Source organism: Gracilinanus agilis, chromosome 3 (genome assembly GCF_016433145.1).
Source record: "Gracilinanus agilis isolate LMUSP501 chromosome 3, AgileGrace, whole genome shotgun sequence".
NCBI lineage: Eukaryota > Metazoa > Chordata > Mammalia > Didelphimorphia > Didelphidae > Gracilinanus > Gracilinanus agilis.
In genome coordinates, this window is record NC_058132.1 from 133,283,470 (window position 1) to 133,300,343 (window position 16,874).

General features: G+C 38.1%; 1 protein-coding gene across 2 annotated transcripts in view; it reads left to right on the top strand.

Annotated features, from left to right (window-relative positions):
* Positions 1-16,874, top strand: part of STARD13 (StAR related lipid transfer domain containing 13) — a 603,909-nt gene that overhangs the window by 293,427 nt on the left and 293,608 nt on the right. Inside the window, exon 1 of one of the 2 annotated variants that reach the window (XM_044668266.1) lies at positions 55-505. The exons of the other annotated variant lie outside the window; for it this stretch is intronic. Coding sequence (XP_044524201.1) covers positions 382-505 — 124 coding nt within the window. The 5' untranslated portion in view covers positions 55-381. Of the gene's footprint in view, positions 1-54; positions 506-16,874 lie in introns of those variants that run through there. 2 annotated transcript variants of the gene reach the window in all.

The following is a 16,874-nucleotide window of genomic DNA, read 5'->3' on the forward strand; positions in this document are numbered from 1 at the left end:
GAGAGAGAGAGAGAGAGAGAGAGAGAGAGAGAGAGAGAGAGAGAGAGAGAGAGATCCTAGAAGGAATCAGGGACTCTAGACAGCTCCAGAGGAGCCGGGAGAGGAGGGAACTAGAGGGAAAGTGGGGAAATGGAGCCTTAGAGTTGATGAAGCGTACAGGTTAACCATGCGGTGCTGTCCCAGTGAAAACGCCTCCCAGCCTGTCTGATGTGTGGAGATTACAAGTGCAGGAGATTGGTTAAGCGTACCCATGTGTGGCCCCTGCTGCGGGTCCTGGGACTCTGAGAAAGAGGCGCTCTTTCGGTATTGCCAAGAGACAGATTGCGGGAGAGAGCTGGGGGTGGCGGTGGGGAGCCTGGTCGTTATGCAGACGGATCTAAAATGACCAGCAAGAGGAAACCTCTGAAACCCCAGCTCAGGAGATCAATCAGTGAGCAGTTACGGGACTCCACTTCCAAAGCCTGGGATTTGTTGTGGAAAAATGTCAGAGAGAGACGTCTGGCAGGTCAGTCCCGCTGAGATTTGTTGGGGGTGGGGGGTGGGGAAGGGGGAGACCGAACCTCTGGCGACATAGGTCCCCCCTTCCTGCACTATGCAACTCCACCCCCCTCAATTTTCTTAGCTCAAGTTTTTGGTGTGTATTTGGTTTTGTGTGTGCGTGTGTGCGTGTGCGTGTGTGTGTGTGTGTGTTTTTAAGTATCGTGTTTACTAACTCTTTCTTCCCTCCTTCCGTTCCCTCCCCTCCCCCAAGCCTCACACTGAACTAAGGACTCCTGTCCCTGCTCCGCGCCCCCACAGTCGGCCCTGACAGCCCCAGTGCCAACCCATTCCTGCAGCTTCAGTAGGCTGTCAGGAGGGTGAGCACCTCTGCTAGCCTCCTGCGCTCCCCAGCTAGCTGCCTGCGCTCCCCAGGAGGCACAGGATACACGGTTACCTGGAGGAGATCCCGCGTGAGAGCTGTTCCCCTTCCCCCTCCAGCTCGCCGAGTGCCCCTTTCCCTACCATCTTCTCCTAAGCATCCCATAGAATTAATTTCCTGAACTGCCTGCCCAGGGCTCCACAACCGCTTCCCTTTGCCCAACTTTGTCAAGACTTCCCTAGGCGCCGGGCAGGTTGCCTTCAGGAACGGATACCGGTAAAGCAAGCTTAAAGACTGGGCATATACTGGGAGAAGAGGATAATCTCTCCTCAGGGTTAGATTTAAACACTGATGCACTTGGTGTTTGGGAGCTAGAAGGAGAAGAGACAGGTGGATTGCTTGGTGGAAATCCAGGAGGATTTCTGAGTTCAAGTGAACGAACACACGGGCGCACACTCAGAGCAGTGACAGCAAAAGAAGTCCCCCGCCCTCTTAGAATGAGTACAATCCAGATCAAAAGAAAGGTGGGGAAGAGAACTATTGAGTCAAAGAATCCTTTGCAACCCTGAAGAGGAGTAGAACTCCCTCTCCCCCAATTCATTACCCAGGCTCAGCACAGTCAGTGGTTCATGCCGTTGCCCTGTCAGGTGTACTGGCTAGGACTTTGAGGTGACTTAGGTCCTTGAAGAAAATCACTGAGAATTTCAAATAGTGGGTGTCTCCTCCCCCTCCCTAGCCTGATGTTCAGCACATGTCGCTGGAAAGGTTGGAAGGCATGAAAGAGTAGCTTGATGAGCTCTGAAGTAGCCATGAAAACTGGTCTAAACAAACAGCCCCATCATAGCAAGGGCTTTCTGAGGCTTTATCATCTCTTGAGCGTCAGCCTTGCCTGAGGTGTCTGTGACCCTAAAGGTGCAAAGCAGCATATGGCAAAGGAGAAGAACGTGTGAGGAAAGGTGGTGAGCATCTGCTCTATGAGAAAGATCTACATTTTGAGGGGAAGAGAAAGAGAGGGAACGTCAGAGGGAAATGAGAGGATTTGCTTATTGTTTCCACACACCCACCCTCACCAACTGGATATTTCTTCTCCCCTGGTTAAACTGGAAGGCAGAGAGTTTGCTAAGAGTGTGCTGCCTTTTCATGCTTCCAACCAGCTCCCTCCATCCTCAGGCATTAAGCATGACCTGGAAATAGAAAGGATCTCATTTGTCTAGACAGAATTCTGAAGACCCCCAATCCCACCTCTTCCTCATCAGCTTATCTTTCCTGTCCCAAAGTAGCAAGTTCCCCAGGATATGCCTCTTCATTTTGCATGTAGGAATAAGTTGTGAAGGTCCCAAATAGTGATGAAGGCTCATTTTGTTTACTTTAATATACATTATAGAAATTATTTATGAATTATTTTTGATGTTTACTTGGTATGGTAATAGTGTGGCCCATATAGAAAATATTTTTATAAAACTATTTTTATAAAACTATTTGTGGCCCAATAAGCTTTGGGGTTTAATACCAAGTTTTAAAATGTTTAATCAGAATATTAATATCTGTTTACCCATAATCTGTCGAATGGCATTTAGGAAGTGAAAAGAGATATCTTTTTAAGGGAGAAAAAAGGGAAGATAATCCATGAAGAAAAGAAGCATGGAAAAAAGGAAACAAAAATTTATTAAGTACCTACTTTGGGCCAGGCATGGACAAATATTATCTCATCTAAGTCCTCAAAACTGCCCTGGAAGGTAGTGCCAGTATTATCCCCATTTAATGTTGGGGAGGCTGAGGCAGGCAGTAGTTAAGTGACTAGTAAATATCCAAGGCTGGAGTTGAACTCAGATCTTCTTGACTCCAGACCCAGACCACCGTCTAGCTACTTCAACATGTTCCAATTCAATTCAACAAAGATTCATTGAGTGCCTCTTCTATTCAAAGAACAATTGTGGATGATGTTCAAATAGTCTCATTTTGCTAAAGAAATGTTAGGAAGAATCTGTAACAACTAAAATTAATAAAATCCAAAGTGGGATTGCACTTCAAGCTTTTTAAAATGCTTTATCTTTCTCAGTATGACCTCACAATAACCTTGTGAGGTAAGTTCAATAGATATTATTTCCCTTTCAAAATATCAAAGCTGTAGAGTCAGAAGAAACTTTGGGGATTATCTAGTCCAATCCTCTCATTTTATAGAGGAGGAAACTGAAGCCCAAAGAATTTAGTAACTTAATTACTTAATACTTAAGGTCACACAAGTAGTTAAATGGCAGTATTTGGGATCTGAACTAAGGTTCTATGACTCCAAGTGCAGCATTTTATTACTCTACACCACAATAGATGTGGAAACAGAGGCTGGGAGAGGTTTTAAGGGCTGCCATACCCTTAGGAAGCATCTGAAGCTGAATTTAAACCCAATTTTCTCCTGAACTCAAAGCCATTTCTTTTCCCACTATATTGTACCACATTCCCTCTTCACCTGATGAGCTTCTGAATCCCAATGGGTCTGATTATGCTTGGGGTTTTTTTTTTGTATTTTTTAAGCTTTTTTTGGCATTTGTGCCAACATAGGATGAGATACTTGTCATGCTCATTACCTTGTTAAATTATCAGTATTGGTTTATTTGAATGACATAGTCGAAAAGCTACTAGTGGAATTTTTCTTGCCCCTCATTTCCATACTTTCTATGTCGTAGGGATGGATATTCTGAGGATGGCATCTTAGATGCTTCAATCTGAGACAGAGTGTACATGTCAGCATGTAATCATTAATGAGCTAAAAAAAATTGGGGAACTTTGAGGCATGTGAAAAGTTCTAAGATCAATGCCTCATGACCAGCACTCTCATTGCCCCAAAGAGGGAAAACCTCATGGACTAAATGTAGCCTATACCTATTTCTTTGAGTTACTTGTTATGAGAAAGTCCTCTTCAGCACAAAACCTAAGCTAAATGTGTGTGTCATCATCCTCTGTTCTTCAGGCATTCTCCAGTGCCCTGCTCAGCCAACCATTCAGGGCATCAAATGCCCTCTCTATTGACCCTATCAAAATCTTCTCTCAAAAGAAGTTTTGATAGGGGTCATTTATACCTTAGTGGGAATTCTAAGTGAATGCATATAGTTCTATCAGGAATGCTTCAATATTGTGCCTTATTTCTAGGAAAATAAAAGAATATCTCTCTCTCCCAATATTAGGGATCAGTTGTAAAGCTCTATTTTTAATGTAATTTTTTATTTTGTTTTCATTTTTTTTTGACATTCATCCTGGAAGTATAGTAGCCAATCCTGGGCCCAAGCTTTAACCTGCCATTTTTTCTGACCTGAACTAGTTTACTGCTCCTTAGAAAGTCTAGTAGCTCTCTTCAACCAGGTGCTTGCCAAATTTGTGCTGGTTTTTAATGCTTACTCATTATGGTATTTAGCTCCACTGCAACTCAGAGCTCCTGAACTCAAGAGTTCCATAAGCCTCAGCCTCCCTCCTTTTAGCAAGGATTATAGGTATGTACCTCCAATCCCAGCAAAGCTCTATTTTATAGACAGCAGGACCTTTCCAATTATCTCTGCAAAAAAAAATTGGTAGGGAGTTTAGGACCTCTACCTACTTGATTTCATCATACCTGAAAACATACCAATCTCGTTGGAGAAAGATAGTTTGCGGCTGTGGAATGGACACTTATTGTGTTTATTTCACTTTTTCTTTTGTGGGACATGTACCCATTTGACAGATATTTTTGGGGTAGTTATTATTAAACTATTGGCTAAGAATTCTGTACACGGTCAACTTCAGTTCTGAAGCCCATTCTTGTAAGCATAGACATTGGGAGTGTGTAAACATTATCTTTGAATTAAGTAATCTAGCAGTGCCTTAGTTTGGTGGTAAGGGATCTTCTTTTATACTGTTTAAGAAAGTTCTAGGGAATACTTTACTGTGTTCCCCATCCCTGCCTGGAAACAGACCTTTGGCAGCTGGAAAGGAGGAAGATACAAGGCCTGAAGGTCTTGAACTCAATAAATCCTCCCTTTGAACACCATTCTGCATATCTCTCTTCCAGCTATTGACCTGTGACTTCACGCCTGGACTGGATTTGTCTAAGGCCCTCTTAGAAATAGCTGTTTTCTACTGAGCCGAGTTCTTGTTAGCCAAATAGATGTTGGTCCATCTCTGACATTTTCTCTACAGCTGTCTGTCAAGCTTTTATTTTGTTAAGTCTGATGTCTTCTTCCTTCTGGTAATGACTACACACACTCTTCTCCTCACTGCACATACTCTGGGAAACCTGGCTTTAGAGGTATACAGGACCTACCATGAATTGTTTTTTATTAGAATTTTTGCTAATGACCATTTGGCCATTATTCTTCCTTTTATTGATTCTATAGCAATATTATAGTTGGGATAGATGATGGATATCATTTGCAAAAGCCTCACTGTCCATTCTGATTATGTGGTCCCTGTAGAGGTACAAAAATGAATCAATACTTTCTAGAGCTAATGTTGAACGACACTGGAAGGAAGTCAGGAGACATCCAAAGAGGCTATAGGATCCCCAGATTTAAGTGGTTTTTCATACTTAAAGATGCATCATTACCATCTAATATGGCATTGCTACATGGTACAAAAGTCCTGCCTCTGAAATTTACTACCTCTATGACCCCTGAACAAGTTATTTAAACTTTGTGGCCTCAGATTTCTCATCTATAAAAATGAGGAGGTTAAAGTAGATAAACTCTGAGGTTCTTTCAGACTCTCAGCCCTTATGATTTCTCCCTTAATTTTCCACTCTGTGTCCATGCATAGCAAAAATTTTCTAGGATTTTCCATTTGGTTTTTGAGAAGAGTCAACCTATCGTGCCCCTCTGGTAGTCTAGCCTGATTAAGACCAGTCTGGCAATTCAACTTCTAGGATGTAAAAAATGAGACACTTATAAAGTATCTGATAGTTACCGTGTTTTAACATTAAAGAAACAATATTCAGCATTGATTTGGTCAGTACATCTCTCTTCTCTTCTGTATTGCCAGTGATGATCTGCTAATCAGAAGCCTGAGAGGTGCCTGGTAACTTTTTATTCCCTGGGTTTTGTAGTTAGGCCACCAAAGAAGCTACAGTAGTCTTTTAGTCCACTTAAATTCAATCAAGTTTCAAGGATGGGTATATGCTACCTTTTAAGGAAAAAGTTACCCAGCCTTCTGGTGGCAGGGCCTCTAAATTGTTCCTGCCACATCCTCTAAACACATTATCTACAGGTCTTTGCCACATGTACAAGTGGCCAAATAAGAAAAAAACAATGGGGGAAGAGAGAGAGAGAGATGGGAAGATGGATGCCATATGTCACTCAAACTGCTTATTGTGTTCAATAAATAATCCAGAGTAATGTTATTATATAGAATGGGGGGGAAATCTAATAGTTATAGTCTTATATTAGGTTTCTTTCCTGCAGCAGAAGCCAATGGCCAATGTGTGTGTGTGTGTGTGTGTGTGTGTGTGTGTGTGTGTGTGTGTTTAGACCTATTATAGACGCAAAATGTAATTGAGCTTTGTCTAAGATGAGTGGAATGGCAGGTGTTCTGTCATCTGTCTTTTCTTAATCAGCTGTCCTTGTAACTGAACCAACTCCATCAACAAATTCTCTAGTGAAGAGCATTCTCTCTAGCCTTTGGTGTCTGTAATCAGCTTGAGCTTCTTTTTAGAAGTCTGAAGGTGTGAGAAAAGTCAAATGAATTTCCCAAAACTCTTTTTTCCCCTTCATTTTTAAACCCTTCTGTTGTTTTAATGGAAATTTAATCCATATGTCTGATTCCTTTTCCACGCACAAAACAATATTTAGATGGGTTGCAAGCTAATTGATGTCCAAGTCTTTTGATCTTTTTTTATGGTCTAATTTTAAAGTAATTTCTCTTAGATACAGGAAGCTATATGCTGCCAAAAATTAACTCAAAACACTGAAAAGTTTGAGTTTCATTAGAAACTCTAATTCCACCAAATTTGAATGAGTTCTTGTCTTGTCAAAACAAGTTCTCCTTCTCTGAGTGTCAACAGTAGCATCCTGTGATATGATGTAAACATTAGATTGTGACTTTAATGTACACTATGATCAAAAGTAAAATCTAAACTATAAAAAGGAACATCATTAAAACGCTAATATATTGTGTGATTACAAAAATCACAGGACAATACCAATTAAGCCTTTTCATCTACTTTAGATCAGAGTACTTTCTTTTTCCATAATATAAAGAACAGACCATCCTACTCTGTTAGTTTCTTTTTCATCTATTCTAAGGTGAATACATTTAGAATATATTTATATTAAAAAGGGAAACTTCAGCCAGGTGATTATATCATGATATTGGGAAATATACACAGGATATTAAGGTATGAAGGTGGACAGCCTCACTTGCTTGAACTGATATATCTTACAACTGTAAGAGTTCGTACTTAGTGGTGCGGCTTTAGATTATGAGTCCCTAGGCAAAATTTTGCAATAGACATACATCTTGGGCCTCCCTCTCCCAAAATCCTTGCTTTGTACTCAGGACAACTCTCTCCTTTTGCCAACCCTACAAAGTATAGCTGCTTATAAATTTACTGTAATTTCAATAGTGTCATAGTTCCAATGAGAGGCATTAGTTTCAGTAAAAAGGCACATGAAATAGAGAGCCTGGGTCAAATCCTACACCTGTGATAATTACTATTTGTATCACCTTGGGCAAGTCACTTATTATATTCCTTGGCCTCAATTCCTTTATCTTTTAAATATGAAGATCAGACTAGATGTCCTCTTGAGGACAAGATATTCTGGTGGAACTTATGGGTTCCTGTTCAGAAGAATATTCTTCCCTCAAAAAAAAGTCCTAATTGAAGGAAATGCTAAAAATAAAGATGTAACTTTTTTTCTTCCAGATTCCCTTTGAAATTTATTCCCTGGTCTCTTGGGAGTCCATGGACCTGAGGTTAAGAAACTACTATCAGAAAACAGAGATATAACAGAGTAGAGAACAAACATAATCGACAGTTCATTTTTATTTTATCTTTTTCTTTCATTTCATTTATAACTTTTAAAGTAATTTATTTTTACTTTTACTTTCACTGTTTGAAGCATAAAGTATTTTGTTTGGCTTTGTCTTAAGAGATCTAGTATAATGGTGCTCAAAAGTTTGATACTCTGACATCATTAGGTTTTTCGCATAACAAATGCCTAATAAATATTAGTTAAATATAATTGAGCATATCACTAGTGTCAAGAATAAATCATCCATCATAGAAAGCCTGTAGGCTCTATCTTTGTTTTGGTTTTGGACTGGGAGGGGTAATCTGAGTGTAGGGCACTTCTGGTAAGGAAATTTATTTTACCAATGCTGATAGACCATTGTTCTGCAACTTACAATCTTAAGAGAGTTGCCTGAAACACAGAAAGATTAGACAATTTGGCCAGTGTCAGACAGCCAGGCTGTTGAAGAGACTAGGTTTATTTCAGATCTTCCTTGTTCTAAGAATCCATTCATTCACCAGGCTACATTATCTCTCTTGTGTCTTCTATTTTACATTAAGAAATATGCTCAATATGGCAGCATTGCTGCCATGGCCTTTTATTTTCTATTCTCTGAATGATTTATCATTCCTAGTCAATTTTGACATGGTTCATGTCCAGAAAAGACTCGACCCTTTCTCATGATACTGTGACATAAGCGGGTTCTCCTTTTGCTATAACAATTGAGTTCTAAATTCAGCCACTGAAGCAAAAACAGGAGCAATATTTGACAATCGTTTCAGTTGGGATGGGCTTTTTTTTTCCTAAATAACAAACTTCTTGGTTTTGTAGGTGTTTTAAAATCATTCATGTGTACTCTAGAGTTTATTTAAAAGACAACCTTCTATATCAGTTTAGTGAGCAGACTGTTTAATGGGCCATGTAAAGAACGCTTCATAATTTTAACCTTGAGTTGATATTGGAGGAGCGGACTCCAAACTGGAAGTGAAATAAGTGAGCAAAAATGCAATCCATCTTCCTTTTGTATCCTTAGATACTTGAAAGGGTTACAGCATATTTTTGGTTAGTGTGGTTTGTTTTCTTCCCCAAAGAGCTTATAACCAGGACAAAATGTGTAAAACAAAAGAACCACACCCAGCAATTGTCACACTGAAGCATAAATTAGGTACTAGAACATTTTGAGCTCTGAAGTACCTCTTTTTCAAACATATTCAAAAAACATCATAAACCACCTGCTCTATAGTCCTGCCCATAGCCATAGATTTCTAGACCAACTGGCATTGTTCTTGAGTTTGGGGGATTTTTGTTTTGGGGGTCCAGGGAGAAGAGTCTAGAAAATTAATTGATAACAGCCTTAGAGAGTTGCCTAGAGTAGTGGGTACTAAATTCAAATAGAAATGAGAGCCACCAAACAGTACATACGCATCCCTACAGGTTGTTTATTGGCTTAGAAAACCACATACTAACATTTTCTGTGTTCTGTTCTATTTTATTGAGAAGTTAGGTAACTTACTCATAATAACGTAACTAACATATGTCAGAGGCAAGCTTTGACCTCAGTTCCTCCTGACTCTAATATCTCCTCTCTTTATCTGCATTACATAGAATAACTATTTGAAACTTTTTTGGTCTGAGATCCCTTAACAATCTCAAAAAAATTTTTTTTAAACCTTACTGTCTTAGAATTGATACTAAATATCTGTTTCAAGGCAAAAAGAGCAATAAGGGCTAGTCAATTGGTGTTAAGTGAATTGCCCAGGGTCGAACAACTGGAAAGGGGTCATATTTGAACCCAGGACCTCCCATCCCTGGGCCTAGCTCTCTATCCACTGAACCACCTAGCTGCCTCAGTCTCCAAAATTATTAAAGACTTTTCTTAGAGCTTTCTTTTAAAAATGTGGGTTGTATCTATCAATATTTACCATATTAGAAATTAAAATGTCTTATTAATATTAAGAAGATAATTTTGACCTGGGAGTCCCTAGCTCATACTTTAAGAACCTTTGTCTAGAAAATACTGAACATTTAAGAAATTTGTAATGTGTGTTAAAGTTGAGTGATATGATGTAACTTTTATTTTTGGAAATTTCAGCCATAATCCTGGACAGCAGATCTAAATTTATACTACTAAAAGTATACTTTTGTGATTGAATTATACAGGAATTCATGTGAGCACTATTGTGTGGCTTTAAACTTGACTCTATGACTGTCCTCATTGGCCATAATATCAACTGATGGAGATCTTTTTTGCCAATATCAATCATACCCTTAATCTTAGTTCCTTCCTTTTAAAACTATCTGCAATTCATCATTTCTCTATCTTGTTTGTACATAGTTGCTTGCATGTTGTTTTCCCTATTAGAATGTGAGCTTCTGGAGTTCAGGAACTATTTCATGCCTTTCTTTGAATCCCCAGTGTTTATTAGAAAAGCAGTTGGCACATGGTAGGTGCCTAATAAATGTTAGTTGACATCCAAACCTTACAACAGATGTATGGGTAGGGACATGTTATAGAAGATACAAATTAACTGCTAGTTAGAATAGTTATCCTCCAGTTGAAAGTAATCTTAAGGGCTTTTTTGTTTCTGTTTCTCTGTGCCTTGTACTGGATCTTATAAGTAGACACTTTATAAATATTTACTGAATTAAGAAGCAATCTCTTTTAAGTAGGGAGGTCAAAGAAGACCTACAGGGAAGAAGTAGCATTTTAGCTACATCTTGAAAGGTGAGTAGTATTTCATCAGGAAGCAGTGAGAGTGGAAGGAATACATTCCAGATAAAGAATATAACATAAGTAAAGGCAAAGAAGTAATATAGCATGGGATAGTTTATGAAACAAGTGAGTATGGTTTTTCTGGAGTGTAAAGTATAAGGAGAGTAGTGGAAGTTAAGGCTGGAAAGATAAGTTATGAATTTTATGAATTTATGAAAATTATGAATTTTAGTGTAACAAATTTATTAATAATTTTTAAAAGATAAACATAATACATTTTGTAAGGCCTTAAGTGCCACACAAAAATGTTTGGATTTTATTTAGTAGAGTTTGTTACAGGTGGCTGGGGAGGGAGGGATGGGTAACACCAGTGGACTGACATGACTAGATGAAGAAGATTAATCTGACAGTAGGTTGGAGAAAAGATAGGAAACTGGTTTGTAAGTAACCACCAAATTTCAACTAATATGCAATAAGGACATAAATTAATAGAGTAGAAGAAGAATTGGAAAGGAAGAGAGAGGTATAAAAGCTGCAAAAATAACAACTGATTGGGCATGGAAGATGAAGGAAGAGTAAAAGTTGATAATAGTATTTCATGGGAAACTGGGTACCTTCAATTGAAGTTGGTACTCAGAGAATCTTAGAACTAGAAATGACCAAAAAAGTTTTATTTTTTTAAAAGCCCAACACCAGCATTTTAAAGATGAGGAAACAAGCTCAGACAAAGAAGGAATGATTTGCCCAAGATCACTAACTTAGTGCAGTACATAACAAGAACCAACATCTCTTGGCTTCTCATTCCCTCTTCTTTCAACTCCTCCACACTATCTTTTCTTAAACTATTAATTACGAAAGACAGAAAAGGAGCACCCAGCACAGTGTCCTATCATTCAACAAACATTTTGTTGAATGAATGAATGATCTAATAGCCCCACAAGAAGAACCATAAAAACTCCTCATTTTCAATATTCAGCACTGACATAGACTCTTGAGAAGATCACAGAAGGGCAATTTTGCTTATTACATAGAATAGGTTCATAAGAGCCATTGAACGTATTCCATATATTTAGGAACTCACATTGCTGGATTTCAGAGAACATTTGAGGGAGGGAGCCATTTTGTTCCCATGTATAAAGTCATGGATTTCATTATAATGTATTGAGAAAATCAGTTAACTGGTAGTCTATTTTTTAATGCATAAATTTGTCATCTGAAAAAATGTTTCCAAAAGGTAAAATATCATTGCTATATGAGTAGAATTTCAATGAGAAACATCACTAAGGATCCTAGCAATTGTTTTTTTTTCGTGTTTTGTTTTGAGTTTTTTTAAACTGGAGATCTTCTTTATTTCTACCTGCATAATTAACTTTCTAAGTTATGATCTAATATATTTCTTTAGAACTTTATAATATCATCTTGATCATCTAGAGAGAAAGGAGGTCAATGAAAAATGCTTTCCTTACTTTACACATAAAGAGATACCAGACAATAACATTGCTAAAAACTTAAATATAAAAAATGAAATAATCCCTCCTTATAAGGACTTGTTCCAAAATGATTTACCAAAGCAATAAAACTTGAATTCAATTTTCTTTATAACCTATCCAGTAGAAGCCAAAATGAGATGCTGAATTTGGTGAGTGGAGGATGAAAATTAGTTCAATTTTGGATTGTTGGCTTTGAGGTATACCTTAAAATCTAGATGGAAAAACCATTTGGAAATGCAGATTTCAATACTCAGGAAATGCTCAGGGTTGAAGGTAGAAAAATTCAGAAGTCATTCTCACAGATGTGTTGATTAAAGCTATAGAGATGGATGAGATTATGAAGGAATAGAGTAAAGAGAAAGAAAGGAAGATGGCCAAGAATAGAACCAGAAGGAAAACCTGCATACATATATGGTTCAGTAGAAGCAAAAGAAGTTATTAAAGGAGATAGAAGAGAAACAGTAAGAAGAAAAAAAGGAAACCAGGTAGAAAAATTACAAGGAAGTCAAATAAATAGAGAACATAAAAACTAAACAGGTAAACAATAATATCAAATGTTATAGCTACTAAGAAGAACTGAGAAAAGACATTTGATTTAACAATTAGATCATGGGTTAGTTTAGAGAGAGAGTGGTTTTAGTAAAGTAGAGAGAAGTCTGATTTCAAGAGATTAAGAAATAAATGATTTAGTGATGACAAGAAGTAAAGATTGCTTATTCAAGAAGTTTAGAGGGGAAAGAAGAAAAGAAAGCCAATAATAAATATGAAAGCAAAGTAATGTTAAGGAAAGATTTTTTTTTGTTTTAGGACAGGGGAAACTTGAATATGTTTGTAGGCAGGAAGAAAGGATCCAGTGGAAAATAAGAGATTGAAGTTATAGAAGAGAAAGAGGATGGGGCAGCTGGGTAGCTCAGTGGATTGAAAGCCAGGCCTAGAGATGGGAGGTCCTAGGTTCAAGTCTGGCCTCAGACACTTCCCAGCTGTGTGCCCTGGGCAAGTCCCTTGACCCCCATTGCCTACCCTTACCACTCTTCTGCCTTGGAGTCAATACACGGTATTGACTCCAAGACAAAAGGTAAGAGTTAAAAAAGAAAGGATAATGGAATGAGGTTTTACAAAAGGCAAGAAGGTCTGGCTTGATGTAGACAAGGGAAAGGAGCAGGCCTTGATGAGGAAAAGAGCTATCTCACTGAGTCAGGAGAGAAGGAAGACAGAATGGGAAAAGACACAGGGAAGTTTCCAGATGGAGGGAAAGTATTTAGGGAATTCTCCTGATTATTTCAGTACAATAGTAAGTGGCATCTTCTGCTGAAATTGATGCATAGGGCAGAAAATCTAGCAGCCGCTTTGAAGAGCAAAGAGTATATCAACCCAGTTGACCGATCAAAGGAGATGAAGAGGATATGAGAAAGAACAGCTCTGTCCCATTCCATAGAAGTCATCTGTATTTATTTTGTACTGTACATATTTTCAATTTACTTCTATGTGGCCAAATCATTTCCCAGAAATAAAACATACATTTTTGAGGCCAGAGGAAGTAATGGAGGGGGATGCATTTTGCATCATGAGTGCTAACACTAAAGATATAAGGAGAGGCAAGTTATTGGTAGAGGAGAGCAGAACTAAGTGACTGTATTTTAGTTATTAAGAGATCCAGTAGCTTTCATTGGCCTTCAAAGTTCTTTTTAGAATGTTTGTGATAGGAAATGGTACAAAGTAACTTCACAAAAAAAAAAAAACTTTTGTGGTTTACTGACTTTGTCATTTGGGCAGCATGTTTTTTTTTATAAGAAACTGATATTAATTCTCTTCTTAAAAAAGGAAGGGGTAGATATAACTGTTTTCTCAATAGTATCTCATGAAGAAAATTTTTCCTTGAGGACATCTAATTCCAATAGAAATATGTACTGCCTTTTTATTTGATAATCTTGCAAAATTAAACAATTTCAAAGAACTAAGTAGAATTGAGAGTCTAACTGAATTCCTGTATTTCTTTTTAAAAATAGTTGAGTTTAAGAAAAAACAGCTTTTGTCATGTTCTTCAATAAATTATCACCAAACCATGAAATGGCACCTTTGTTGAAGTGCCTTGGTTTAGAGTAAGGGGTCACTAATGAAGTGCTGTAGTTTTAATATAATAAGGAGCATGAATTTCATTGGCCTCCTCAAATTATTGAGCTCTTCTCCTTGATCTCATTCATTTGAAAGAATACAAATGTACAGAACTTGCAAAAGAAAAGTTCAGTTGTGTCCAAGTCTTCATGACCTCATTTGGGGTTTCTTGGCAAAGATTCTAGAATGGTTTGCCATTTCTTTCTCCGGCTCATCTTTCTCATTTTACAGACAAGGACATTAAGAAAAACAGCATTAAGTGACTTGTCCTGTTCAGTTTCTGAGGTCAGATTTGAATTCAGAACTTCGTATCTCCAGACCTGGAAGTCTATCTACTGTGCCACCTAACAACCCAAAAAAGATGATTGGATTCTAAGGCTAACTTTTCAACCCATGCCCTTAATGCCATTTCTTCTTATTTCTTTCCAACCTTGATCTATCAATCATTGCCTCCCTGACAGTCATCCTTTTTGTACCCCTTAAAAAAATTTGACTACCTCGTCCCCTTTCCTTACCATTCTCTTCATTTAGTCCCCACTGCTGTACTAAACTACTCTATCAAAGGTGGTCTTTCAGTCCCTATTCTCTTTGACTTGCAGTGTGTTATAGTAATTCATCTTTATTTCCCAAAACCTTTTGTTCTTGGTATTTCACTATCTTTGTTGAGGGAATGGCCATTCTCCTGTTCTCCCCAACCCTTTAAAAAAAACCTTACCTTTAGTCTCAGAATCAATACTGTGCCTTGGTTCCAAGGCAGAAGAGTGGAAAAGACTAGAGGGTTAAGTGAGCTGCCCAGGGTCACACAACTAGGAAGTGTCTGAGGCTGGATTTTGACCTAATACATCCCATCTCTAGACCCAACTCTATCCAATGATCCACTGATCCTCTTCCTGTCTATCTTTGATTGAAATCTGAGAATCATCTTTGTCTCTTTCCTCTTCCTTTCACTCTTTCTTACATTCAATGAGTTGTCAATTGATTCTATTCTACCTCCCTAGATGCTCTTGAATTTTTCTCCTCTTTCATGCTGTCAACCCACTTAATTGAGGCCCTCATAGACTCTCACCTGGACTATTATTAATAGCCACTTACCTTGTCTTTCTGCTTCTAGGATCTCCTCTCTAATCCTTCCTACAAAGCACTGTTAAAATTAATCTTTCTATTGCATAGCTCATGTCATTTCCTTACTCAAAAATCTTCTGTGGTTCCTCAATCAGCAAATAGGATGCAAATATTTAACAAAAATACTTAACAAGAATTCAAGGCCCCACAGAATTAAACTTAGTTCTCCCTCTTTATTTCACATTATTCCCTTTCTCATACTTTATATTTTAGTCAAATTGGACTACCTCTTTTCTGATCCTATTCTATTTGATTCTGTACAATGTCTTTTTCTATAATATCCCCAATGCTTGTAATGGAATCCACCCTCTGATTACTGCTCAGATCCTTTCATTATGTCTAGGTCCAACTCTAGTAAAATACCTTTTTTTTTTTTTTTAGTATATTCAAAGCTTTTTTTTTAATTTAAACATTTATTAATAATCATTTTTAACATGGTTACATGATTCATGCTCCTACTTTCCCCTTCACCCCCCGCACTCCCCTCACCCATGGCCAATGCACATTTCCACTGGTTTTATCATGTGTCCTTGATCAAGACCTATTTCCAAATTGTTGGTGGTTGCATTGGTGTGGTAGTTTCAAGTCCACATCCCCAATCATGTCCACCCCGACCCATGCGTTCAAGTAGTTGCTTTTCTTAAATGTTTCCTCTCCTGCAGTTCTTCCTCTGAATGTAGGTAGCGTTCTTTACCATACGTCCCTCAGAGGTGTCCTGGGTCATTGCATTGCTGCTGGTACAGAGGTCCATTACATTCGATTTTACCACAGTATATCAGTCTCTGTGTACAATGTTCTTCTGGCTCTGCTCCTTTTGCTCTGCATCTGTTCCTGGAGGTCTCCCCAGTTCGCCTGGAACTCCTCCAGTTTATTATTCCTTTTAGCACAATAGTATTCCATCACCAGCATATACCACAGTTTGTTCAGCCATTCCCCAATTGAAGGACATACCCTCCTTTTCCAGTTTGTTGCCACCACAAAAAGAGCAGCTATAAATATTTTCATACAAGTCTGTTTATCTATGATCTCTTTGGGGTACAAACCCAACAATAGTATGGCTGGATCAAAGGGCAGGCATTCTTTTATAGCCCCTTGAGCATGATTCCAAATTGCCAGCCAGAATGGCTGGATCAGTTCACAACTCCACCAGCAATGCATTAATGTCCCAGTTTTGCCACATCCCCTTCAACATTCATTACTCTCCCCTTCTTTCATTTTAGCCAATCTGCTAGGTGTGAGGTGATACCTCAGAGTTGTTTTGATTTGCATTTCTCTAATTATTAGAGATTTGGAACACTTTCTCATGTACTTACTGATACTTTTGATTTCTTTACCTGAAAATTGCCTATTCATGTCTCTTGCCCATTTATCAATTGGGGAATGGCTTGATTTTTTATACAATTGCTTTAACTCCTTGTATATTTGAGTAATTAGACCCCTGTCAGAGTTTTTCGTTATAAAGATTTTTTCCCAATTTGTTGTTTCCCTTCTGATTTTGACTACATTGTTTTTGTTTGTACAAAAGCTTTTTAATTTAATATAATCAAAACCATTTAATTTATATTTTGTAATTTTCTCTAACTCTTGCTTGGTTTTAAAGTCTTTCCTTT